The sequence below is a fragment of the Silurus aristotelis genome (assembly GCF_946808225.1).
Source record: "Silurus aristotelis genome assembly, chromosome: 24".
Classification (NCBI taxonomy): domain Eukaryota; kingdom Metazoa; phylum Chordata; class Actinopteri; order Siluriformes; family Siluridae; genus Silurus; species Silurus aristotelis.
Window position 1 is genome coordinate 17,527,233 of NC_139597.1, and position 26,044 is coordinate 17,553,276.

At 40.1% G+C, this 26,044-nt stretch overlaps 3 protein-coding genes across 3 annotated transcripts in view; 1 reads left to right on the forward strand and 2 right to left on the reverse strand.

The window, feature by feature from the left end:
• The window catches only part of LOC310719128 (actin nucleation-promoting factor WASL-like), a 38,859-nt gene extending 30,517 nt beyond the window's left edge, over positions 1 to 8,342 (forward strand). Inside the window, exon 12 of the mRNA XM_083528558.1 lies at positions 8,325 to 8,342. The gene's annotated coding sequence lies outside the window, so the exon portion shown is untranslated. The remainder of the gene's footprint in view (positions 1 to 8,324) is intronic.
• On the reverse strand, positions 1,125 to 5,297 carry lmod2b (leiomodin 2 (cardiac) b). Its single transcript, XM_083527737.1, has 3 exons — positions 4,880 to 5,297; positions 3,271 to 4,683; positions 1,125 to 2,057 (listed from the first exon to the last, which is right to left on the reverse strand). Exons 1-3 carry the CDS (start codon positions 5,156 to 5,158, stop codon positions 2,031 to 2,033), a joined length of 1,719 nt encoding a protein of 572 aa, XP_083383863.1. The 5' UTR covers positions 5,159 to 5,297; the 3' UTR covers positions 1,125 to 2,030.
• Positions 8,343 to 12,661: 4,319 nt separating the features above from the next.
• asb15b (ankyrin repeat and SOCS box containing 15b) lies at positions 12,662 to 25,854 on the reverse strand. Its single transcript, XM_083528607.1, has 10 exons — positions 25,654 to 25,854; positions 25,527 to 25,582; positions 24,494 to 24,625; positions 23,470 to 23,628; positions 22,514 to 22,759; positions 19,141 to 19,312; positions 17,973 to 18,519; positions 15,474 to 15,627; positions 14,555 to 15,395; positions 12,662 to 13,178 (listed from the first exon to the last, which is right to left on the reverse strand). The coding sequence occupies exons 1-9, from the start codon at positions 25,764 to 25,766 to the stop codon at positions 15,229 to 15,231; spliced, it is 1,746 nt and encodes a 581-aa protein (XP_083384733.1). The 5' UTR covers positions 25,767 to 25,854; the 3' UTR covers positions 12,662 to 13,178; positions 14,555 to 15,228.
• Between the last annotated feature and the right edge of the window lie 190 nt (positions 25,855 to 26,044).

The window sequence follows — 26,044 nt, forward strand, 5'->3', positions numbered from 1 at the left end:
AATATTATTCATTATTAATAATGACATATAATTAAAGGTAAATTGAGCAAATTTGTTATTTCAGAAGTGGGTATCAAACTGGTAGCCCTCCACATTAATCTGTACCCAAGAAGTAGCTCTCAGTTTTAAAGGTTGGTGACCCCTGATGTACAGTATAAAGGTTTTGTACAAATAAAAAGGTTAGAAATTTTTGTGATCAGAAACTTAGGTTAGACATTCTAAGGTTAGAAATATTTGTGTTTAAGTGATTTTTATTTTAAAAGGTGGACAGAAATATACTGTATATATATATATATATATATATATATATATATATATATATATATATATATATATATATATATATATATATATATATATATAGCAGAACATTACAGTCAGGGAAACAAAGTCAATTGACAATGGATAATAAATTGGATATGAAATAAAGGGTATAGGTTTATTTTTCCACATCAACAGAAATATTTACATTTATACACAGAATTACCTAAAAAGAATTAAAATAGAAATCTAAAATCTATTGCTGTGCCAGTGTACTAAAGACATGTCTTTATGCAAACCAATCAGAAACTGCTATTGTTATTTGTCTCACAAGATGAAAATACTGCGTTTTTCCCATATTTCCTCTATATAACAATACATAATTCTAATAGACCCTTTTAGTGCCAATATCAGACCAAAATTACCAACAAAAAAATAAAAAGTTGACAGCTGTGGTTAAACACAGTGCAGTGCACACTTTATCAGTTAAGAAACTATTGTCTTTCGTTGATATGGTTTATGGTTTGGTTACGTGTCTAAAGCCTTCTAATGCATGCCTAACTGTTTAGAAATTGTGGAACAATTGATCTCATGTAACACATATTGTATGCGTAAGCTAAACGCTAGCTAATGACCAGAGACTGAACATACAGAAAAATGTTTGTTGTCGTCTCTCTTTCTACAGTTGCCATAAGTGTATTTGTAGAAAGTGAGAGTTAACAGTAAACAAGCTAATGTTATGTGTGAGGTGTGTGTCCAAGTATTTGCTAATATTTGCCAGTGTTAGTAGCCAACCGAATGAATCAGATTGTCCGTCTGTCGAGTGAGTGCGTACAGGTTGGCCATTCTGGTTTTGTTCAATAAAGTTAACGTTTTCAAGTAACATTTGCACTCTTGAAAATTAAATAGACCTTATTATAGTCAGATAAAATCAGATTTTGGCCAGACATTCCTTACAAACAAACTAACAAAACTTAATAGCTAGCGTTATTGAAGTTTTCAGGGACATATTTTCACCTCCCCCTCTAAGCTCTGCCCACACAAAAACATCACAAAGTTTACCAAACGAAAAAGGGTCTTTAAAAAGCATCTATATTCAATATCTATTTTTTTCTATACATTGTTTTTTTTATTTATATATATATATCTTGTTAGAACAAAGTGTAGTTCGAAAGACAGTGCACACTGAGTGGTGAGAGTCGTTAAAAATAAAGCGTATATAAGGAGTCTTTGCAGCATTGCTATCAAATTTGGTTCCCATCCATATTTCAATTGCTGCCATCTTTAATCATGAAAAAACAGAAAACGGAAAAAAAAACACAAATCTTCAACACATCAACTTTTGCGCTACTTTTTCAGATGTTCTGGAAAGCTGATGTTCTGAGCACGATCCTTAAATATTCATCCAGGGCTTGTTTTGGGTAAAAGTGTGAGCCAGAAATGCACCCTAAACGGAACATCAGAGTCAAATATACAATGTACACTAATTCACACACTACAGATATGTATTTTACTAGGTGTAAGGAAATGAGAAAACCCAAGCAAACATCAGGACAACATTCAACAAATAAACTCCATACAAACAGTAAACCAGATCGAATCAGGAACAAACCAGGGACTGGAATTAACTGAGCTTAAAGCACTTTTCCGCTGTAGGCTTAACCCTGAAGATAGATTTGTGGTATTTATTATGAACATGATGCTATGGAAAGTAGATGATCTGTAGCATTGGCCATCCTTTCTTTCTTGGTACAAAGTGTTTGGCCACATTATCGAAGATACTGTGGAACTTCCACCTGTTTAAAAAGAAATACAGATTTCTGGTCAGCACGTACTACATTTATCTTTATATTTGACAGACACCCTTATCTAGAACGACTTTCAATTATCTCATTTGTACAATTGAGCAGTCGAGGGGTAAGGGCCTTGCTCAAGGGCCCAGATGTGGTAGTGGGACTTGAACATATGACTTTATGATCAGAAGTCCAACATTTAAAAAAACTGGGCTATCACTTTCCCAAGTAGTAGAGCGACCCCTGAGATACCCTCTCCCCTTAGGTAGAAGAGCTCCCTCTGAGCTACCCCCTCCCCCAGGGAAGTAGAATGATTTGATCATTGTTGCCCCTTTTGGCGTGTCAATTTCGATGTCAAATTTAAAAATATCCTCTATTAATAGGAAGACAGGTCTTGTTTATAAAGCCTGGCCATGCCGTTACCCAGCGCTAAGAGGTATTTGACTCATCAAGACAGAGTAAATAGAATGTATTTATAGTGGCTAAGTGGTGACTGAGTGGTATTACTGAGGGTCACTATCCTGTTATCTTAGGCTAACACTGGCTTTTTGTTACAAAGGTAAAACTAGTAAAATAATTGTAGTTTAGTTTTGTTTTCTGTAGGCTGTATACACAATTTGTCATTCCCCCCAAATATTTTTCATTTTTGAGGCTTTTCTACTACTATAAATAACACCATAAGGATTTGAGTAAGTTTGCCACTGGGTTAGAGCATCTCCAAAACTGCAGCTCTTGTGGGGTGTTCCCAGTCGTCAGCCAAACTGCAGATCCCAGTCTACTATTAAAATGGGTAGGAAGGAACAGTGGTAAACTGGCGACATGGGTGGCCAAGGCCCATTGCTGCATGTGGGGAGCAAGGACCGGCCTGTGTGGTCCGATGCTACAGACAAGCTATTGTAGCTCAGATTGCTGAAGAAGTTAATACCGTTAATGTTTAATGGGTCAGGATTGTTTGGCAGCAAATTGTGTTGGGGGACCAAAACAATATTAGGCAGGTGGTCATAATGTTATGCCCGATTGGTGTAAAAAAGTTGGGCCAATTCATTGAGTGCTACCTTATCCCCCCAGGCCACTAGAGTCTGAAAAACAGCTTTAAGGAAATCTATATTTCACCCCACAAACAAGGTATCACATGAATGATCAGTCACCACTGGAATCCACATAGTCAACTGACAATTTTTTCTATGTTATATTATACCACATTTATGAAACTCACCCGTTTGAGCGATTTGACACTGCTTGCTCGGATAGCGGCCATGAGCTCGTCGCGAGCCGACCGCATCGGTGTAGAGGGTCTGGAACTATCCCTGTCTGCAATGGGCCTCAGTGCATTTTTCAGCTCCCTAAGAATGTTTTCAGTCCCGTTTTCCTTTGAAACACTTTTCTTGCCTTTTTTGGACTTAGACTTGCCCTTGCTCTGATCCTCCTGCTTTTTGGCACTCGCTTCTTGAAGTTTGATGACCTCTGCAATCATTCTAGTTGGACCTCTTTTCTCAGGGATGCTCTTGGCTTTAGGAAGAGGTGGGGGAGGTGGAGGAGGAGGAGGTGGTGGTGGAGGTGGAGGAGGTGGTGGAAGACTTGGTTGAGGGGTTCTTTTGATCACATCATTACGTGGCAGTTTTGGAGAGGACCATGGTGAACTTCTAGGGGATATATATGGAGAGGAGGTTGGAGTGGTATTTTGAAGAAGACTCGTTCGTGGGTTGATAGGAGTTGAGGCGCCTCCTTGCTGCTTACGCAATTCTTGCATCCTCCTCTGCCTTTGGAAGTCTTGATTGCGTGTGAGGATGCCAGTCATGCTCATTCGAGGGCCAGGCAGGTCAAACTGGTAGCCAAGCTTGAGCAGGGTGGTGTTCTCTCTCAAGAGTTTGACCATCTCCATCTCAACCTGACCTCCACAGATATGCCGCTGGTTGTGGAAGCGGAGCTCTGTTAGATTTTTATTGTGTGTAAGTGCTTGCACCAGTGCTAGTATACCCTTTCCTGTAATGTAGTTAGATTCAATGTTTAGGGTTATAATGTGGCAGTTCTCCTTCAACATTTTGGCAATGGCAAATGCTACTGGGTCATCAGCCCGAGTGTTTGCCAGAGTAAACACTCGCACATGTGTATTAAAGCGCAATGCTTCTGAGAAACGTATCAAGTTTTCCTGGCAAATGTTGTCAATATTATTGAGATTGACTTCAGTGGTGTCAGGGTCATCATGTAGGACCTTTTCCAGAGCTTCATCAAGGACAGTGGGGTTTCCTGACAATTGGTTTGACTCTTGTGGTGAAGTTCTTCTCACAGAATATTCTGGCTTAAGGTTTGATTGATTGTTGGACAGGTTTTGCAGAGAATCACATTTCTCCAGAACACTCTCCTGTTCAAGGTCCTGCTTTTGGACAATTTCTTTTTTCTCCTCCTCTTCCTCCTCCTCTTCCTCCTCCTCTTCCTCTGCCTCTTCTTCCTCATCTTCTTCCTCTTCCTCAGTGACTTGCTCTTCTATTTCATCCTTTTCTATATGATCTTCTTCTTCTTCGTCATCTTCACAACCGTCTATTTCCTTCTCATCTTCAGCTACTTTCTCTTCTTCTGATTCCTCACTGTTGCTTTCTGTTATGTGGCCTTTTTCATTATTTTCACTACCCTGGAATCAATAGCAAAGCTTTAATACACATTTCAAGGTCTGAGCAAAGTTTTTTTTTGTCATGTCTAACTGATTTCAGTGATTGGTAACAGAAAGAATGTTCTAGAACATTTTATTACAATAGAATAAAAAAATATATAACCTATAACCTAACAAATGCAAACATTTTTATTATAGTTGTTATTTTTTTACTTACTGACGTAGGGCTTAAAGAGCCCATCCTCTCATTTTCAAGAATCTGGCGTGTCTCTTTCTCCCAGTATTTCATTAGAGCCTCTCGGCTAAACGTGCCCGTGGGGGTTTTAACCGTCTGGTCCTTCTGCCTTAGTCCAAAGGGGACTTTATCATCTGGATCAATATCATCCAGCTCATTTTCCAATTCCTGGAGCTCTTCAGCTGTCAGCGAAGCAAGCAACTCATCCTCATCCACCTCTTCATACTTGCTCAGCTCCCTGCGATATCCAAAGGTACTCATTGCCTTCTGTGAGGTAAAGTACCACACCGCAGACTTGTCCTTTCCTCTCAAATGGTATTGTTAACGATCACGAGTTTGAGGGTGACTGTTATCAGTAGGCACTGCTGGAGCAAATGGCTTTAAGAACTTGATCAGATGGGTACATAACAAAGCCCTGGTCTGTGATGCTGTAACTATTTTTGGAGAGGGGAGTCAACCAGAGATACGCAAAAAGAATGTGAGCTCAGTCAGAGGCTGTACTAGAGCCCAGTCAGCCGATCCTTGCAGCATTGTTCATGCCCAAAATAAACCCAACTCTCTAATGTGGAAAGGGTGAAGAAATAAGCACTAAGTCCTTGTGAGTACACTGAACATGTTATAGTGCAACGAATAAAATGTACCACATTAAACCTATAAATTGTTTACCTAGGTTTTTTTTATTTGTAGTATACAAGGCCACTCTCAGTGCCGGTCCCAAACCCGGATAAATTGGGGAGGGTTGCGTTAGGAAGGGCATCCAGCGTAAAACGTGCCAAATCAAACGTGTGGAGGATACGCTGTGGCGACCCCTAATGGGAGAAGCCGAAAGAAAGTTTTTATACAAGGCCAGTTTATTACATTTACCCTAACCCTTCATCAACTCTGCATGAATTTTAAATTCACTAGTTTTGCTGCCATCTTCTTTTTTAATTTAGCACTGATTCCTTTACACTCAGATATGTATCTTCCTAATCATTCCCAGTGAATGATATCCTGTATAGACTGTTGAGAACTTGGAAACGTTCTGCCTTATTTGTTTGCCAACACGTTTTGGCAGAACAGACATGAAATTTTGTCTGTCGGATAAGATAAGAATGGTATTTAGAAACACTGCCTAAATAATGTGAAACTCGACCTGTGTTGTGACTCAAGCAGAAGTGATATTTGTGTAATATCGTTATGAGTCCATCCTGAAATCTCTCGTATATTTACATTTACCGCATTTGGCAGACGCCCTCTTTCAAAGCACAATTATCTTATTTATACACCTGAGCACTTGAGGGTCAAGGGTCTTGGTTAAGGGCCTAAAAGTGGGAACTTGGTCATGATGGGATTTGAACTCATGACCTTTGATTAGAAATCTTAAAGTCTATAACTGCTATACTAGCAGTTCATTTGATAGCATGGCTCATCAACTATGTGAGGCAGTAGAAAAGGAATGGTACTATTCTGCCATACCATTTATACTTTCTAATGTTCATTATTTTAGAATATTTATTAATGTGGGTTTGGTTTATAAACAATTAGTCAGAAGGTTGTTGGATGGAGCCACCAAGAAGGAGGAGAAGATAAAGGCCAAGGAGGAGGTTTATGGATGTGGTGAGGGAAGGCATGCAGGTAGTTGGTTTGAAAGAGGCAGATGTAGAGGACAGGGGGTATAGTGATGGATAATCCGCTGTGGCGCCCCCTAATGGGAGAAGCTGAAAGAAGAAGAAGAAGAACTCAGAAGGTTTTTGGGTACCAAGCCCAAGTGGTTGTTGTACACTGTTTAAAACAAAATATTTAATAACGCTTTATACATTTGAAGCCAAACATTTACATACACTTAGGCTTAAGCACATTGTAAAAAATTATGTGTTGGGTTTACTTAAAATACATATGCACCATTTTTGCATCATACTTTTCAAGTAAATTCAACTTAAGTAGGTTTTAAGTAAAAATAACTATAAAATATCTTTCCCATTAACTCAAATGTTTAACTTAACGTTAATACTTAAAAAAAAAAAAGTAAGACCAATAATATTAATACTAAAATACAATTAATTACAAGTTGTTTCAATTTAAACTTTAAGCTTCAATGTAGCTCATTTGCATTAAAGCAATATAATTAATTATGTTAATGCAACATAAAATATAGACCTGAAAATATTTAATGAAATGACCCAAACTGTTAACATTCATTTATGTGCAACATGCAGTTAACATCCTACTATCTTAATAAACATCTTAAAGACACCAAAAACATTGTTTATTCTGGACACAGAAATTTTCTCCAATATTTTCTTTAGAAATAAACACTTCTTATTTGCTTATAAAACAACATTTTGGCCCAAATGAGTTTAGACACATTTACATTTTCCTTTAACAGAAATTATTAAGCTTTTTCAAGCTTGGGAAAAATAACACTGTTTCTTCAACATTTACTTTTAAACAATGCAAGAAAAAGAGAATACTGACATACAATATAAAATGACTTGAGTAAGGCATGTACTGTGCAACTCATGATGCTATGCAACTCAATATGGTAAAGATAGTTCACTTTTATTTTTTTGGTTCAGACAGATAGAAAATCATAAATCTTTAATCAAAAAAAGGAAAACATTTAAGTAAAACCAGACGTTTTTTTCCTGTTCGGTCTCCAGGAAGACGCAGATCTACCTCTGCCATGTTAATCTAATATTCTATGTGATTTGAAAAACAGTTAAATGAGGAGAAATTAATCTAGATATCAAATATTGATCACAAATTATTGTGCACTTTCTAAATAGTAAAACAATAGCACATCAAATAATAATTATATATAAATAAATAGTTTTTTACAAATGCAAATATGTTCAAATATGATGCATCGTGATAAAAAACAAAAAAACAAAAAAACTTGTATCTGATGCATTGATGCAAATCAGTAAATCTAACCATTCCTATACGTTACCTCAGAGGTGGGAGAAAAATTTACAAATACAACTTTTTACTTTTTACACAAATATCTGTTCTTTCAACTTCTTACATTTTCAAAACAGCTTTGTTACTTTTAGTATTATTTATTTTAATTGAGGGCCGTTTCTAGTCTATCAACCTATCAATGTGCAGCTTTTACACCATACCACTGGTGTACTATTTCCAGGCTATCAGATGTAGACGTAGGCTAGCGGAGCTAACAATGAGCAAGGCAACAAGAGGAATGGCTAAAGTGAATACCGAGGGAGTCACCGATGTGAAAATTAATAAAAACAAAGACATTCCCGAACTCCCATGGCCATATATGAGGGAGATTTTAGAAATTATTGACGTCAAAAGGATTTCTGGCGATCGCGTTTGCGAATTGTGTCAAGCCAAAAAACATGAAGTGCTGACTTTCAAAAATTCGCCCTTAAATTGAAGAAAGCACATACAGGTATTATTGTTATATCTTTCTTGTCATGAGCCGTTTTTATTTTAAAACGCTATCACATTAACTTTAAGGCAGCTCATGTGTTTGCTTAATTAGTGAATGTTAGTTAACTTAGCTTACTATACATTTGTAATGTTAGCTAGCTGTTATTTTTATTGGAATATAAATTTAACTTCAACATAAAATCACCCCTGGGTGTATAATGTTTACTTTTAAGGAACTCTAATTCTGTTGTTGAATGACTTTCCTATGTCCTATTTGTCTGTCTGTTACTTGAATCTACTTGTCACTTCTAGAGAAAGCACACCAATCACTTGGAGAGATATACCCAGCCCACATCAACTGCTCTAAAAAGAAGATCGTCAGATAAAGGCCCCTCATCAAAGCAAATTAAGTTGTGTGAAACCAAGAGGGTCTCACAGCACATCATGGATGAAGCTATTGTTAGCTTTGTCACTCAGGGTCTACACCCAATAAGTGTTGTTAAACAGGAGGGTTTTAAATCTCTTGTGCATCTCTTACAACCAAGTGTTGTGGTAATGTCTCGTGGCACTGTAAAAAAATAAGTTAAAAAGGAAACACAGAAAATGAAGAACACCCTGAAAGCAGCCATGAGTGAAATTGAGTTCATTGCAACCACCACTGACTGCTGGACAACACACCGACAGAGCTTCATACAGTAGGTGGATAGATCCAGAAACTCCACAGAGATGTTATAATGCCCTAGCATGTAAACAACTGAAAGGCACAATTTTTGTTTTTTGCACTTGCAGGTGCCATGTATGAAATTCACACTGAGTTCAACATCCGCACAACAACCGACAACGGCTCCAATTTTCTAAAAGCATTCAGAATCCATGGTGAGCTTAAAGAAAATAATAATCCTGAAACTGTGGAAGGGGCCAGGCAAAGTCAGATGGGAGGAAGAAAGAGTGGTGATGTATATGATGTTGATGATGAAGAGGTGGGAAAAACAATAAGGGTGTTGAGTTTGAAACCATGTTGGACCAAGATAATGGCCTGAAATATCAATTGGCTTAACACCATCTGTGCCTGCCACCTCCTTAATCTACAGTTGATGTCTTGGAAGCCAATTCCAATTCGACATACAAACGTCTGTCCCGCTCAGCATTTGCAAAGTGCTCAAGTCTGTGGCACAAAATTGCAAGATGCACCACAGCTGCTGAGATAATCAAAGAAAACTGCAAACTCCAGCTCTTGAGGCCAAATGACACTAGGTGGAATTTCCTTTTCCTAGCTTTGAAGAGGATTTTGAGAATTGTGAGGGAACAAGTAGAAAGAGCTATTACAGCTGTCTGCAGTGCATAAAAAATTTACATGTAAGTACCACTTAATTTTTAGAACTTAGCCTATTGATTGTAGTATGATACATTATTTATGAATAGATCTTTAACAGTTTTGGAAAGGATTTAAACAGACTTACAATAAATACATTTCTAAAAAAATAAAACCATATATTTTGACTGTGTATGACATTTTTTTAAGTATATAAAGTAAACTTTAATTTCTCACTCACACAGTATAAATGATATAGCACTAACCTTGTAGATTCCGGCTCAGCGGTCAACTTCATCTCCCAGGATGCCTAGAGCAGCTTCAGCTGCGCCGGGAGAGAGGGACACGGGAGCTGGTGGTGCAAACCATCCAAGGGAGACCCTTCAGGCGTGGCTGGGTGAAGTACTGTGCCCCGGTGGTCATCCTCCAGGTCAGCTTGTTCCATCTTGAGGAGATCCGGGTTCCTCGTCCTTGAGAACTCCACGGCAAGCATCATCCTGGTGCGTCCCTGGCTGGCACTACACGCACTGAAGTTCTCCAGGAACACGTGTGACATCCTCGAGTGAAGCCATTGATTTGGTGCCAGACGCAAAGCTGCCTAAAGTGCGGGTGTACACATTGGTAGTTCCAGAATGCGCAGCAATGGAGGATTACGTCCAACAAGCTCTCTGGCAGGGCTTCATCACTCCATCCTCCTCCCCTGCAGCCTCTTTGTGGAGAATAAAGGAGGGGACTCCGGCCCTGCATCGACTATTGCAACCTCAACGCCCAAATCGAACCACTCCTGTGCCCGCTCCCCCTGGTCCCAGCCACCCTAGAGGATATACGGGAAACGCAAATCTTTACAAGTCAAGTCAAGTCAAGTCAAGTTTATTTGTATAGCGCTTTTCACAACAGACATTGTCTCAAAGCAGCTTTACATAAATCAACAGTTAAGGTGAATGGTGTGTATTTATCCCTGATGAGCAGCCGTGGCGACTGTGGCAAGGAAAAACTACCTTAGATGTTATGAGAAAGAAACCTTGAGAGGAACCAGACTCAAAAGAGGAACCCATCCTCATTTGGGTGACATCAAGAGTTTAATCATAAATCTTTCAACAATACAGAACACTGGAGAGTGAGAACTAACATGAGTACTGGAGTATAAGATTATAAGTAAATGTTCTTTCTACAGTCTTTGGTATAAAAGTAGGATCAACATTTGTGATCATTCAATGAATTCAATGAAAATGTACAAACAATTTGAAAATACGGTAAAATGTGAAACCATTGAGCGGCTTATTGTATTAGTGTCGTTATAGGGGTTTATGGGGTATCAGTGTCTCGGGTTTATTCAACTTGAGATTTTTGGAATGAACTAAGGATGTAAGACGAGGTAAGTCTGTTTGGCTCTACATGTTCCACTCTTCCACTCTGGTCAATTTCTTAGCTGCTTTTGTTGACATTCTGCACTTCCAATACTCTGTTTTAGTTCATCCAAATCAGTATATCAGTGAAAACAGGTGGATGATAACTACTTTAACATTTTCAGTCATAAGTCCCCATGAAAACATTTTTTCCATTCGGTTTAAAGCGCCATTATACAATGTTTTCCCTTCACATCGCACATGACCTGGAAATAATCCCTACTGAACGTTCATCACGTGGTACTTCAGTGAAAACATGAACTCGACAATGCATTCAGAAGTTAGATAGATACACCACAGTACATCCAGATATAACCAAAAAAAAAAAATTGTCCAAGATCCTTTGTAGGAACTCACTAGACTTCTAGACAAAACTAGACTTCCGCAGTGCCTACAACCTGGTGCGCATCCGCAAGGGGGATGAGTGGAAGACAGCCTTCATCACCCCCTCTGGTCACTACGAGTATCGCGTCATGCCGTAGGTCTATCCATTTCCCCCGCGGTGATACAATTTTGCATTTACTTTAACTGTTCCAGTAAGGCAATGCCCCTGTGCACAAAGTAAGCTCCTTGAAGATGTGGTTTACATGCTTTGGAGAGGAAGATCTTGAGCGGCCTGCTATAGAGCTTTGATCTCATCCCTACTGAACACCTTTGGGATAAATTGGAACACTAGCTGCACCCCAGGACTACTCACCTACTTCGGTACCTTTGTGGCTGATGAGCATAAATATCCATAAGCACACTCCAATATCTTGAGGAACATTTTCCCAAAAGAGTAGAGAGAATTATAAGAGAAAATTGGGACTAAATGTGGAATGCAATGCTCAAATATCACATACCATACTTATGATACTTATGAAATATCACATACATACTTAGTTCATCTGGTGGACAACCTCACCTGGTCACTCAACACCGTCTCTACTTCCTGAGAAGGCTGAGGAAAAAGCCCATCTCCCTTCCCCCATCCTGACCACGTTCTACAGAGGGAATTTTGAAAGCATCCTGTGCAGCTGCATCACTGCCTGGTTTGGGAACTGCACCGTTTTGAATCGCAAGACCCTACAGAGGATAGTGAGGACAGCTGAGAAGATCATCGGAGTCTCTCTCCCCTCTATTATGCACATTTACACCACACGCCGCAAAGACTCTCTTACACACACACACACATACACACACACACACACACACACACACTCTCAAATGTGTGATACCGAACTGCACAACCTGAACTTAACAAACACTTATTACTCATTACTCCTCCCAATCTCAATTCATTCCACCATCATTTATTTATTATTATTTATACTTGACCGCATTATACTGTTTACCTGCTGTTTTTGCACCTTTGACTCTATTACACTGTTTACATTCTGTCTTTTGCAACTCTTGACTGCTGCTGTTTTTTGCACTGCATTGTGTCTGTTTATATCCCAATTGTAGATTTTACAGTGCTCCTCGCATAGTACTGTATAATCAGAGTATACAGTAGGTTTACTGGTCGGTGCTATTTTAGGTTTTGTGTCTTGTGTTGTGTTGTGTTGTTCAAAACATTGACGGGAGACAGTTTATACACAGTGATATTGCTACAGTTGATTCAAATCATGTTCATTCATTGTTGTTTGGTGTTTGCATGCTCTCTTCTTCTTCTTCTTTTTTTTTTCTTTCGGCTTCTCCCATTAGGGGTCGCCACAGCGGATCGTCTGTCTCCATACCCCCCTGTCCTCTATATGTGCCTCTTTCAACCCAACTACCTGCATGTCTTCCCTCACCACATCCATAAACCGCCTCCTTGGTCTTCCTCTTTTCCTCCTTCCTGGTGGCTCCATCCTCAGCATTCTCCTACCGATGTACCCCATGTCCCTCCTCTGCACATGTCCAAACCATCTCAATCACACCTCCTTCACCTTGTCTACAAAGTTTGCATGATCTCTAAGACCAGGAAATAACTTTCTGTTCTAAATTAGTGTTTTGCAGTAGTCAAGAGGGAATGCTAAATATCAACTAGCAACTCGAGGACATCTACTTTAAGCTAAAACTAACAACATGTGATAAATTAGAATTTAATTTGAATTCGATAAAACACTTCCCCCACACACAACTCCTAGATGCCCCAGATGGAGCATTCAAACCCTCTGACACACTGTTCCACTGTAACAAGGATCACAGCAACATGGCTACCCAGCTATATATTTCATCCAAACCAGGCGATACAGCTCAATTAGCTCGCATAACTGAGTGTGTTAAAGAAATAAGAGATTGGATGACCCATAACTTTCTGCTATTAAATCCTGATAAAACGGAGATTTTGCTCATCGGCCCAAAAAATAGTACACAGAAGCTCCAGCATCTCAGCCTGCATTTAGACGGTTGTTCTGTAACTACTAGTTCAACGGTAAAAGACCTGGGAGTTATTTTAGACAGCAACTTATCTTTTAAAAATCACATCAATCAAGTTACAAAAACAGCCTTCTTTCACCTTAGAAATATTTCTAAGCTAAGAAATATGTTATCTATATCTGATGCAGAGAAGCTCGTCCATGCGTTTATGACCTCTAGAATAGACTACTGTAATGCATTACTAGGTGGATGTCCTGCATCATTAATAAACAAGCTTCAGTTAGTTCAGAATGCCGCAGCAAGAGTTCTTACTAGGTCAAGAAAATACGATCATATAACCCCAATCTTATCGTCCCTACATTGGCTTCCTATTAAGTTTCGAATAGACTACAAACTACTGCTACTCACTTATAAAGCACTAAATGGTTTGGCTCCCATGTATCTATCCAGTCTCTTAACACGCTACAATCCGTCACGCTCCCTGAGATCTCAAAACTCTGGGCTTCTAGTAGTTCCTAGAATAGCAAAGTCCACTAAAGGCGGTAGAGCATTTTCACATTTAGCTCCTAAACTCTGGAATAGTCTTCCTGACAGTGTTCGGGGTTCAGATACACTCTCCCAGTTTAAGTGTGGATTAAAAACATATCTTTTTAGCAAAGCCTACACATAACACACATCACACACATCACATCACAACCTTGTGCTCCAGAACATCTGATCACATGCACATTATCAACTTGTGCTGTTAATATCATGAACAGCAGCTACGCTAATTCCTCTCCACTGCTTCTCTTTCTCTCCCCATCCCGAGGCTTCCTGAGGTTTGGCCAGCTCCAGTCACGTCCCACCTCGTGAAGATTATGGACCTATGGATGATCATGGAGAAGTAGATGCCGAGTGTTTAAAGGCCCTGGCATGGAGAAGCTGATGCTGGATCTATGATGATCACAAATTGTTCTGTATTGTTGAAAGATTTATGACCAAACTTTTGATGTCACCCATATGAGGATGGGTTCCCCTTTGAGTCTGGTTCCTCTCAAGGTTTCTTCCTCATATCATCTAAGGGAGTTTTTCCTTGCCACTGTCGCCACGGCTGCTCATCAGGGACAAACGCACACCATTCACCTTCACTGTTGTTTTCTGTAAAGCTGCTTTGAGACAATGTCTGTTGTGAAAAGCGCTATACAAATAAACTTGACTTGACTTGACTTGACTACCCACTTCACCTAATCTAACCACAAACATTTTAAAGCGTAGGATCTAATTATGTATCAAATATGCTTGGATGGCACACAACAATTAATTTAATAGAATTCAGTTAGCATTAATATGTCATTTGTTATTAGCATAAACATACAGACTTAGCCAGCTGTCATCTTAGAGGACGTTTTTTAACAATGTTTTTCTTGCTTCAACCTTGCGAAACAAGTAAATGTCATCCGCATTGTAGGACCAAATGTTTTTCCGCTATGGAAGTAATTGTAGGCATTCAGACTAATTCTCTCTCGCTTACGATAACCAGATAATGATACGTGTTTGGATATGTTACTTGAGGATAAAAATGTAACATTCTGAGTGAAAAGTTGTGGCCTTAATGTCTAATTTAAGGGGTGTAGTAATTCCATCAGTAATTTATCATGCTAGTCTTTTTGTTTTGACAGGTCCAGGATGTAAAAATGGTGCCACCGGAAATGCTTTAGGACCAGAAATGCGCAGTGTCATCACAACACTAATTGTTTACTTCTTTGATATGGTCTATAGTACAATGGAATTTGAATACACCTAATAAAAAACACAATGCTGTTCAACTTTTACCAATGTGTTTTTAATACATGAAATCACACTAAACAGTAGCAAAAAATAGCTAACGAAACACATTCTATCTATATATCAATTCAAAATTCCGTTTTTCCATACATATCGTATTCCTTGTAAGTCAGATAGTTCTTTAGCGCCGGAGGGAAAGGAAGTTCGTTCATATATCTGGGGTTGTTCAGTCTTCTTGGGGTCATCTTCTTCCTAATAACCAGCCTGCACAGGTGTTGCAGACAGCGTGGGTTTCCTAAGAAGGGACAACATGGTTACTGTTCATATTTATGCTAAATAACATCACTGATTAAGAATGCACGTTGTGGCTTACTAAGAATGTCACAGATCTCAGACCACTCCTGTTGCATCTCTAAGATCTTCTGCAGCTTGGGGCAGATGGGAACATGTATCACATAGTCTAGAAGAATTCGTACGAGCCAGCCCACCAGGTGTTTCAGCCAACTCACACTGACAAAATCACAAAACTAGCACACACAGGAGATGAAGTGTATTAGAAATGTACTAATCGGATTGACCCAATTAGCTGATGAATAGTATTTAGTAGCTAAATTTTAAATTAATAATATACTTTAGCTTCTGCAATCCATATAATATAGGCTAATTATTTTCATTTGGCTTGTTTTGTATGTTGTGGACTGTTGCTGTCGTGTCGATATTCAGCATTGCTTCACACAAACCAGTCTATAAACATTGTGGCCAAACTACAAACCCCCAGAACCCAGAATAGACTACAGACATATCCAATGAAGATTACAGCACCGAACAGTCATCTCAAACTACAGTATATCAAATTCCTACTGACCTGGGGCGGATGTATTCACACTTCTCCCATCGGGCAGACGCTACAGGTGCCTCAGGGAAGCACAAACAGACTAAAGTATAGCTTTTTTCCTGTGGCTGTTCAAATACTGCATTGTCACTGTGTTTTGCACTGCTTATCCACAACACATTTTCTCTTTGCCCCACCCATAACATTTGCATTCCATAATATTCCATAAATATTCCATATTTATACTGTATCATAGATACATTCATACTTGTACATAACTATATCATGTCATTTGAGTATATTATCTTCTGACATATCTATCTATGCACAAACTTTACACAGATTATTGTATATTACTATATATTCCATATATTATTACCTACTGCACCTTCTGTACATTATCACCCTCATCCCTGTGTATATGGACCTCATACTCTATTTATCTTTATTTATTGTAAATTTGCCACTTATGCACTTCTGGTTAGATGCTAACTGCATTTCATTGGCTCTGTACATGTACCTTGCACAATGACAATAAAGTTGAATCTAATCGAATCGAATCAAATCGAATATGTTATTTTATGTTATCCCATTTAAGCGCCGCTGCTGTAAATTGGTTGAGAAAACTGTTTAAATTTATATTTCATACATTAGTAGATCCGCCCCTGCTACTGACTGCACACATCTGGCATCCATATTGCATTGTATATGCTCTGTGTCTTGTACCTGTAAGACCAAATTGTATTATTTCATTTATACCATGTATGTCCTGGTTAGTGTTTATTATATTTTTGTCTTTTGCAATTGCTCTGAGTGCATACAACCTTACTACTGCCTGTATCTTGTCTTTACTAGAAATATTTGTCAGTGGCAATGTCTGTAACCTGTATGAAGAATTGAAGTCTAGGGTTAGGGTTAGGGTACTGAGAATTTGTAGACAGTGGCCTTGTTTGAAATCCCCTCTGGGTATTGTAGTTGATGCCTGGTTTGTAATAGGGAGGTGGTAGCTCATTGGTTAAGGGATTGGGTTCAAATCCCACCCCCACCAAGCAGCCACTGCCCTTGAGCAAGGTCCTTAACATTCCCCTGCTAAGTTGAGAGTCGCTCTGCATAAATGTGTCTGCTAAATGCCATAAATGTAATATGTACAATTAACTAGAGTTATTGTCCATCTTGTATCCTGCACTAAGAATTGTTGGTGGGCCAGGGGTTTCAGAGGTCATGTTTGTATGCCATTCTTGGAGTTGTAGCCAGTGGGCATGTTTGTAGGCCACTCCAATAGGTGTAGATGATAGCCATGTTTGTAGGCCTCTCTGATAATTGTAGCCAGTGGCCAATTTTGTAGGTCGCTCTGATGGTTGTAGTTCGTGGCCATGTTTGTATGCTGCATAAGGAGCAGTAGTCAGTGGCCATATTTGTAAGCTTTATTGGGAATTGTAGACAATGGCCATGTGTGTCGCTCATCTAAAGGACTGTAGTCAATGGCCATGTTTGTAGACTGTACTCAAAGTTGCATTTTTGGGGGGCCTTGTGTGTAGGCCATTTTGGGAGATGTAATCAGTGGCCATGTTTCTAGGCAACTCTGGGAGTTGTAGTCAGTGGCCATGTTCGTATGCCCTCCTTGTAGTTGCCGTCAGTGGATATGTTTCTATGCCACTTCGAGAGTTGTAGTTGGTGGCCATGTTTGTAGGCCGCATAGGGAGCTGTAGTCAGTAGACATATTTGTAAGCTCATCTAAGGATTTGTAGTCAGTGGTCATGTTTGTAGACTGTACTGGAAATTGCATTTCTGGGGGGGCTTGTCTGTAGGCCATTTTTGGAGTTGTAGTCAGTGGCCATGTTTGTAGGCCATTCTGGGGTAAGTAGTCAATAGCAATGTTTCTAGACAATCTTTGATTGGTTAGTGTTTACTGTTTTGGAAAAAACTATTCTACTGAGGAGCATACACCAGACAATAAACCATATACTGAGAGTGTTTGTTTATAATTACAACAAAAGCCAAAACACCCATACCCATAGCTGAAAGAGAACCTGAACTCACTGTCACTTTGTTGAAGTAGCCAGAAGTGTGCTCGTCCGTTGTGCAGCTGTGGGTCGAAACGCATTTGTGATCACACCGAAAGCAGCTTTCGGCGTGATAGCCGTTGTTAAGCAATAATCGCATCATTATTTCGTCATGAAGACAGTATTGTAGAGCTGTGGGGAACACTGTGTCAATGATGGCTGTGAAGAAGCAGTTGACATTTGCGCCGTAGGACAGCAACAGTCGCACAAGCTCATAATGGCTGGCTCGTACAGCTACAAGGAGGCAGAACAGAGGGTCGAGGTTAGGCTTTGCCCCGGCCTCTAGAAGCATCTCGGCACAAGTCACGTCACTGTTGCACACTGCAAAATACAGAGCCGTCTTCCTCATGTCTCCGTAGTTGCTGGAAATGTGGTCACCGAGAAGACAGTTGACATCGAAACCCTTCTCGATCAGCAAATTCAGACAGGATGCGTGACCTCCATCTGCAGCTGAGTGCACCGGACTCATCCCAGACTGACGTATAGCCCTTTTAGTTGTGATGGGGATCAATGATTTCAGGGCCCTGTTGATTTAAAGATGAGAGAATGGGTCAGCCATTTTATAGCACCCCTGGAGCACAGAGGGTTAAGGGCCATGTTCACAGGCCCAAAAGTGGCAGCTCTGCGATACCGGTGCTTGAACCCCCTATCAGTAACCTATAGCCTTGAAAACACTAAGCTACCAATTCTCCAGGTTTTTTTATATCCCATCTGGTCAGCAAGCAGGGGTCAGAACGCCGAGTCATCCATGGAACACTGCCCCTGGAGCAGAGAGGGTTAAGTGGCCTGCTCAAGGGCCCAACAGCTCAAGGGCCCAACTTGGTAGTTCTGTGGTTCGAACCCCAACCTTAATAAGTAACCCTTAATCACTGAAACACCACTGCCTTAATGTTATTTTTACCTAATCACACTATCCCTTTTTTAGGTGTTCTACAAAAGTATATCAATTCCATATCAATAGACATCTGGCAGTCAGAGACTGATTTTAGACTATTTTTAGACTAATCTGGCAAAAATATCTCCAGAACTATGCCAGTGTGTCATAAAACCTGCAACCCTGACTATTTCTCATCACCTGTTTTATAAACCACAGGACACTAGCAGTTGTCAGCGAGTAGTGTGATGCTTTTGTGCTTTAGACTCACAGATAATGGCCTTCATATGCAGCACGGTGAATGGGAAGCTGAAAGGCGTAACTGGCCACGTTTGGATTTGCACCGTGTTGAAGCAGCAGGAGGATGCTGTCCAGGTTTCCCGAGCCTGCTGCATCATATAACACTGTATCTCCATTAGTGGCCTGTGCAGCAACATCACCTCCTAGTGGAGAGGAAAAGCAGCTCGTTAAAAAAACCCATCATAAATGGCTTTTTTAAATCCAGGATACAATGAAGTAAGGCAGATTAATCTACAGACTTTGGTTTTTGGGAAGTGCTTGAGATTATCTCATGTGCCACACCATTAACAGAGTTACAAACTGGGTTATGAGAACTTTATTTTTCATACTGATACTGATTGTTTATATTATTACTGTATATAACAATACTGTATATGCCATAAATTTAGCTGCTTTTTGGCATGGAGAAGCGGGTGTTGGATCTACGATGATCACAAATGTTAAGCTATTTTATGAGTTGCTCAGTAGCTCCTAGTTTTATAACCACAAATGACTGTATAAGACTGTAGAAAGAACATTATTAATAATCTTACATGTTAGTTTTTACTCTCCAGTGTTCTGTATTGTTTAAATATGTTACACTTTAATCTAAATTACACTCTTGATGTCACCCAAATGAGGATGGTTTCCCTTTTGAGTCTGGTTCCTCAAGGTTTTTTCTCAATACATCTAAGGGAGTTTTTCCTTGCCACAGTCGCCATGGCTGCTCATCAGGGATAAATACACACCATTCACCTTAACTTTTAAAATTCTGTGAAGCTGTTTGAGACAATGTCTGTTGTGAAAAGCGCCATAGAAATAAACTTGACTTTTCTATCGTCACTGTAAACAAATCACAACAAGGCCTTCAGTGGTACCTGAATCAATCCACTATCATGATGCCACAACTGTAGAAGAAAATCAATATCAGACAGGTATCTCATGCTACAAGGATGAATACTAAAGCAAGAAACCCAATTAGCACAATTCAACAAGTCTTCTTTCACTGCAGCCACAACTGCACCGCACGCATACATCATCACTAGCAGAAGCAACGATCTTAACCCCTGGTTTCCATGCATTTTTAAACTATTTATTTGTATGATACAGCTGCTAATAAGTATTTGAACACCCGAGAAAGTCAATGTTAATATTTGGTATAGTAGCCTTTGTTTGCAATTACAGAGGTCAAACGTTTCCTGTAGTTTTTCACCAGGTTTGCACACACTGCAGGAGGGATTTTGGCCCACTCCTCCACACAGATCTTCTCTAGATCAGTCAGGTTTCTGGCCTGTCGCTGAGAAACACGGAGTTTGAGCTCCTGCCAAAGATTCTTTATTGGGTTTAGGTCTGGAGACTTGCTAGGCCACGCCAGAACCTTGATATGCTTCTTACAGAGCCACTCCTTGGTTATCCTGGCTGTGTGTTTCGGGTCATTGTCATGTTGGAAGACCCAGCCTCGATCCATCTTCAATGCTCTAACTGAGGGAAGGAGGTTGTTCCCCAAAATCTCACAATACATGGCCCCAGTCATCCTCTCCTTATTACAGTGCAGTCGCCATGTCCCATGTGCAGAAAAACACCCCCAAAGCATGATGCTACCACCCCCATGCTTCACAGTATGGATGGTGTTCTTGGGATGGTACTCATCATTCTTCTTCCTCCAAACATGTTTAGTGGAATTATGACCCAAAAGTTCTATTTTGGTCTCATCTGACCACATGACTTTCTCCCATGACTCCTCTGGATCATCCGAATGGTCATTGGCAAACTTAAGACGTGCCTGGACATGTGCTGGTTTAAGCAGGGGAACCTTTCGTGCCATGCATGATTTCAAACCATGACGTCTTAGTGTATTACCAACAGTAACCTTGGAAACGGTGGTCCCAGCTCTTTTCAGGTCATTGACCAGCTCCTCCCGTGTAGTTCTGGGTTGATTTCTCACCTTCCTTAGGATCATTGAGACCCCACGAGGTGAGATCTTGCATGGAGCCCAAGTCCGAGGGCGATTGACAGTCATGTTTAGCTTCTTCCATTTTCTAATGATTGCTCCAACAGTGGACCTTTTTCACCAAGCTGCTTGGCAATTTCCCCGTAGCCCTTTCCAGCCTTGTGGAGGTGTACAATTTTGTCTCTAGTGTCTTTGGACAGCTCTTTGGTCTTGGCCATGTTAGTAGTTGGATTCTTACTGATTGTATGGGGTGGACAGGTGTCTTTATGCAGCTAACGACCTCAGACAGGTGCATCTAATTTAGGATAATAAATGTAGTGGAGGTGGACATTTTAAAGGCAGAATAACAGGCCTTTGAAGGTCAGAATTCTAGCTGATAGACAGGTGTTCAAATACTTATTTGCAGCTGTATCATACAAATAAATAGTTTAAATATCATATATTGTGATTTCTGGATTATTATTTTTTTTAGATTATGTCTCTCACAGTGGACATGCACCTACGATGACAATTTCAGACCCTCCATGATTTCTAAGTGGGAGAACTTGCAAAATAGCAGGGTGTTCAAATACTTATTTTCCTCACTGTATATATATATATATATATATATATATATATATATATATATATATATATATATATATATATATATATATATATATATATAAAAGCGGAAGTGAGATCAAGTTATTTCCGGCGAAAAACTAATGTATGAGGAGAGCTTAGTGACTGTGCACATGATCAGAATTGTAGGCATGGTAACGGACATGGTCAGAATAGTTTGATGTTTTTTCGCACACTGACTTATGAATGTCAGTGCTCACTGTCACTGTGCATTTTGCTGCCATCTGTTGGCGTGTTACAAAACTAGTCTTGAAACTTTTTGATCTGTGTACACTATGTTTCCAAAAGTATTGGGTGTGGTTCTTTTCCAAACTCTTACCACAAAGCCGGAATCACTCATTTGTACAGGACGTTTTTAGATGCCGTTTTTATAAAATTTTGCATTCACTTTGACTTGTAAACCCAAACCTGTTCCAGCATGGTGATGCCCCTGTGCACAAATTGAGCTCCTTAAAGATCTGGGTTACATGCTTTGGAGAGGAAGATCTTGAGTGGTCTGCTATAGGGCTCTGATCTCATCCCTACTGAACACCTTTGGGATAAATGTGAACGCTGACTGCACCCCAGGTCTCCTCACCTACATCAGTACCTGCTTTTCGTAATACCAATGAACACAAATATCCATTAGCACACTCCAAAATCTAGTGGAACGTCTTCCCAGAAGAGTGGAGGGAATTAGGAGGGCAAATTGGGAGTAAATGTGGAATGCAATTCTCAAAAATCACATACCGCACACACACACATATATATATATATAAAATACATTGACAGTCTCAGTGTCGCCTCTCACCATGCTGAATAAGGATTTCCAAGATGTCGCTGTGGCCGAACTCGGCCGCAATTCCCAGCGGTGTCACGCCGTGACCATCTCGTGCTGTCACCTTGCCGCCGTGCTTAAGAAGCAGCATTAGGATGTCAGCACCGCCCACCTTGGCTGCCTCGTGGGTGGCCGTCCACTTTTTCAGACACACCTGCTCCACAAACGCTCCACCAAAAATCAGCGCCAGGACCATGTCATAGGAGCCGATCCTGACCGCTGCGGAAGAGGAAATTCCACATGGATATCAAATCGTTATTTTCTAATAATCTCTATTTATGAATGATTAGATGTCAAAGGAATATTTTGTGAGATACCTTCGGAGGAAAACACAGAGATTGAAGTGCCATGACAAACCTTGAAACTTATACTCATTGCATGGTTACGTTCCTGGGAAAAAAATGGCTGATCTGTTTGCTTTTAATGGTTTTGAAAAAATGTCAAGAATGGCGATAGTGTCAGTGCAGCACAAAGGGAATTTCGGAGTCATTACCAGTCCGGACGTCATGATCGTGTCCCGTCTGGTCATGTGATTACAACATGGGTGTGTCATTTTGAGGAATCAGCTCAACGGCGAGGGCTCCTCACGATGGCAGCTCGAAGAACCTCCATATTCACTGGTGTGAGGGCAGTTCCAAGACCACCTGGGGACTTTTTTTTAAAAGGCTGGACCCGTTTCCTCAAAATGAGCAGACGGGACACGATCATGACGTCCTAACCGGTAATGACGTGAAAATTCTATTTGTACAGCACTCATGCTATCAGCATTCTACTATACCAAAGGCTTTTACAGCTTTTCACAAGCAAATGGGGGCACCAGAGAGTCTCAGACTAATAAAAGATTCATGTTTGTGATTTGGTGCAAATGTTTCTGGCCCAGGAGTGTGCAAATAAATACAAAACATTATAAACAAATAAATATTAATTACCCAGCAGAAGTGGGGACTCGTTTTTGCTGTTGGTGTTGTGAGGAGACGCGCCGTGCTGCAGCAGCACCTTCACGTTCTCCACATGTCCAGCCTTGGCAGCAAGAGTCAGCGCCGTCTCGCCGTCTGCTGTAACCTCCTCCATGCTCAGCTCGCGGGATGCTGATCGAGCGAACAAAATCACACACTTGCAAGTGCAACAGCCTGATAAGATCATTTTATAAAAATGTCTCTATCTATCTATCTATCTATCTATCTATCTATCTATCTATCTATCTATCTATCTATCTATCTATCTATCTATCTATCTATCTATCTATCTATCTATCTATCTGTAGATTAAAAAGACATTTGATACTCAAACATTTCACATTCTTATACTCAAGCATTGTTGTGTGTTTGAAGGTATTTGTTTTTTTTGTTTTTTTTTCCCCCTAATATCTTTTGTTTTAGTTCAGATTTTTTTATGAAATTTATGCCACCCTGTAGATGCCCTTATCCAGACCAGACCAGATATTTTTGCTCCAGGGCTCGCCAATGGAAGCTGATGGTGATAGTGGTGGGATTCGAACTCCTGACCTTCTGATCAAAAGTCCAACATCTTGTCCATTTGTTTTGACTATATGACCTCACTCTAGTCTGCCCTTGAATTGTAAGATTGCATGAATATGAGCTGATTTCATGGACATACAGTACGTACTCCTGAATTGGAAAAAGTCTGTGTTCCAGCTGGTTTTTATGGGTTTTTCAGTCAAGCTGACCCTTGTGGAACGACTGGAACGACTTGGGGGGGGATATGTGGGAGGCTCTGGATTACTGATCGGAACATCAGGGGTTCAAGCCCTGGTATCGCCAAGCTGCCACTCTTGTGGCCTTTAAACAAGGCCCTTAAACTTCTGTGCTCCAGGGGGGCTGTATCACGGGTGACCACGGCTTCCTACATTGTTGGATATTGCGGAGAAATAATAAAGTATTCTAAATTGTAAACCAAAAAAAAATCTGTAATAATAATGAAATCTTCACTCACCAAGTAGAACAGCATCAAGAATCTGTAGGTTTGGCAGCACTGAGGCTCTGTGAAAGGGAAGATAACCTCTTTTGTCTGTCTCGGTAAAGCCAGATGTTTTCCCATGCAGTGAATGCAAAGTGGCCAAGTCACCTGGAGCAGATAAAACAGTGGTTTGTTTCTCTAACTAATATAAATTTATATTTATATCTATACAGTGGAACCTCGATACTCTCAACCTTTATAGTTTGCGACTTTTCATTTGAAACCGGACTAAGAGTAGCTCGCATAGAAAATTTCGCAGTTTGTACTAATAAATTACATACAAATGTTTGAAAAACAATTTCATTATTGTATTATTCATTTCAAGTAGTAAATAAAAAATGTATGACAAGTAATTCACAATGATTGTTGAGTTAACAGTACTGTACATGTACAATTTAAACCATCAAAAGGAGAGAGTCCAAACCTCGCGATTTTTTGTTACTTGCGAGGGGTCGTAGAACGTAACCCCCGCAAGTATCGGGGCTACACTGTATACACTGAACATGCATAACATTAAGACATTGTAACATTCTGACCAGTGAAGTAAATAACACTGATGATCTCTTGATCATGGAACCAGTTAGTGGGTGGATATATTTATTAGGCAGCAAGTGAACATTTTGTCCTCAAATTTGACGTGTTCGAAGCAGGAAAAATGGGCGAGCGTTAGGATTTGAGCGAGTCGGACAAATTGTGATGGCTAGACGACTGGGTCAGAGGGTCTCTAAAACTGCAGCTCTTGTGGGATGTTCTATCAAAAGTGGGGAGCTAAGGCTGCTCCATGTGGTCCGATCCAACAGACGAGTTCCTGTAGCTCAAACTGCTATTGCTTTTGATGCTCGAAGGGTCAGGACTGTTTTGGCAGCAAAGGGGGACACAATATTAGGCAGGTGGTCATAATGTTATGCCTCATGTTACGTGTATGTATATGGAAACACACTGCTATGATCAAATAATTACTGGATCTCATTTTCACATTTTATTCAATTGTACCTGGAGTTGGACGTACCTTGATCTATAGCTTCTAGGATCTTCAGGCTGTCCTCGCTCGGCATTTCCATCATACTTAAAAGAAAGAATGGAGAGGTTAATCTACAAAGAAACGCTATTTGATCTGATCTGCAGAATCTACACACCTGTTTTTTGTGCTCAGGGGTAAAGCGATGTCCTGGAGGCTTCTCCGGATGGCAAAATCAACCAGCTGTTCTTCTTGCTCTTCTTCTTCTTCTTCGGTCAGTCTCTCTGCCATTTTCTTAACAAGCAACTGCACAACATGTAAACAAACGTAGGTTCCAAACGTTGGCGATATAAAAGCCGCCTGATGTAATGTGATAGGAAAGGCTCTGGAGATTGTTAAGAGTCTATGCGGTTACACAAACGCTGATTTATATTTAGACGTGACCCCTATTCCAGCAAGCAAGAGGACACAGCTTGAAGGGATCATCTGCTTCATTTGCACCAGCTAATAAATGCACATTGACTTGTGTGAATGATTTAATCACTTGGTGTGAAATATTTCGGAATCCT

Bases quoted from the DNA above. Each gene is read 5' to 3' on its own strand.
- lmod2b (XM_083527737.1), bottom strand. From the start codon at position 5,158: ATGAGTACCTTTGGATATCGCAGGGAGCTGAGCAAGTATGAAGAGGTG. The intron at 4,684-4,879 runs GTAAGTAAAAAA...TATTGATTCCAG, and splicing joins GCTCTTTAAGCCCTACGTCA to GGTAGTGAAAATAATGAAAA. The intron at 2,058-3,270 runs GTGAGTTTCATA...CTTTTTAAACAG, and splicing joins GTGTCAAATCGCTCAAACGG to GTGGAAGTTCCACAGTATCT.
- asb15b (XM_083528607.1), bottom strand. From the start codon at position 25,766: ATGGCAGAGAGACTGACCGAAGAAGAAGAAGAAGAGCAAGAAGAACAG. The intron at 19,313-22,513 runs GTGAGAGGCGAC...CCTCTCCACTAG, and splicing joins GGAAATCCTTATTCAGCATG to GAGGTGATGTTGCTGCACAG. The intron at 15,396-15,473 runs GTAAGCCACAAC...GTCCCTTCTTAG, and splicing joins TGAGATCTGTGACATTCTTA to GAAACCCACGCTGTCTGCAA.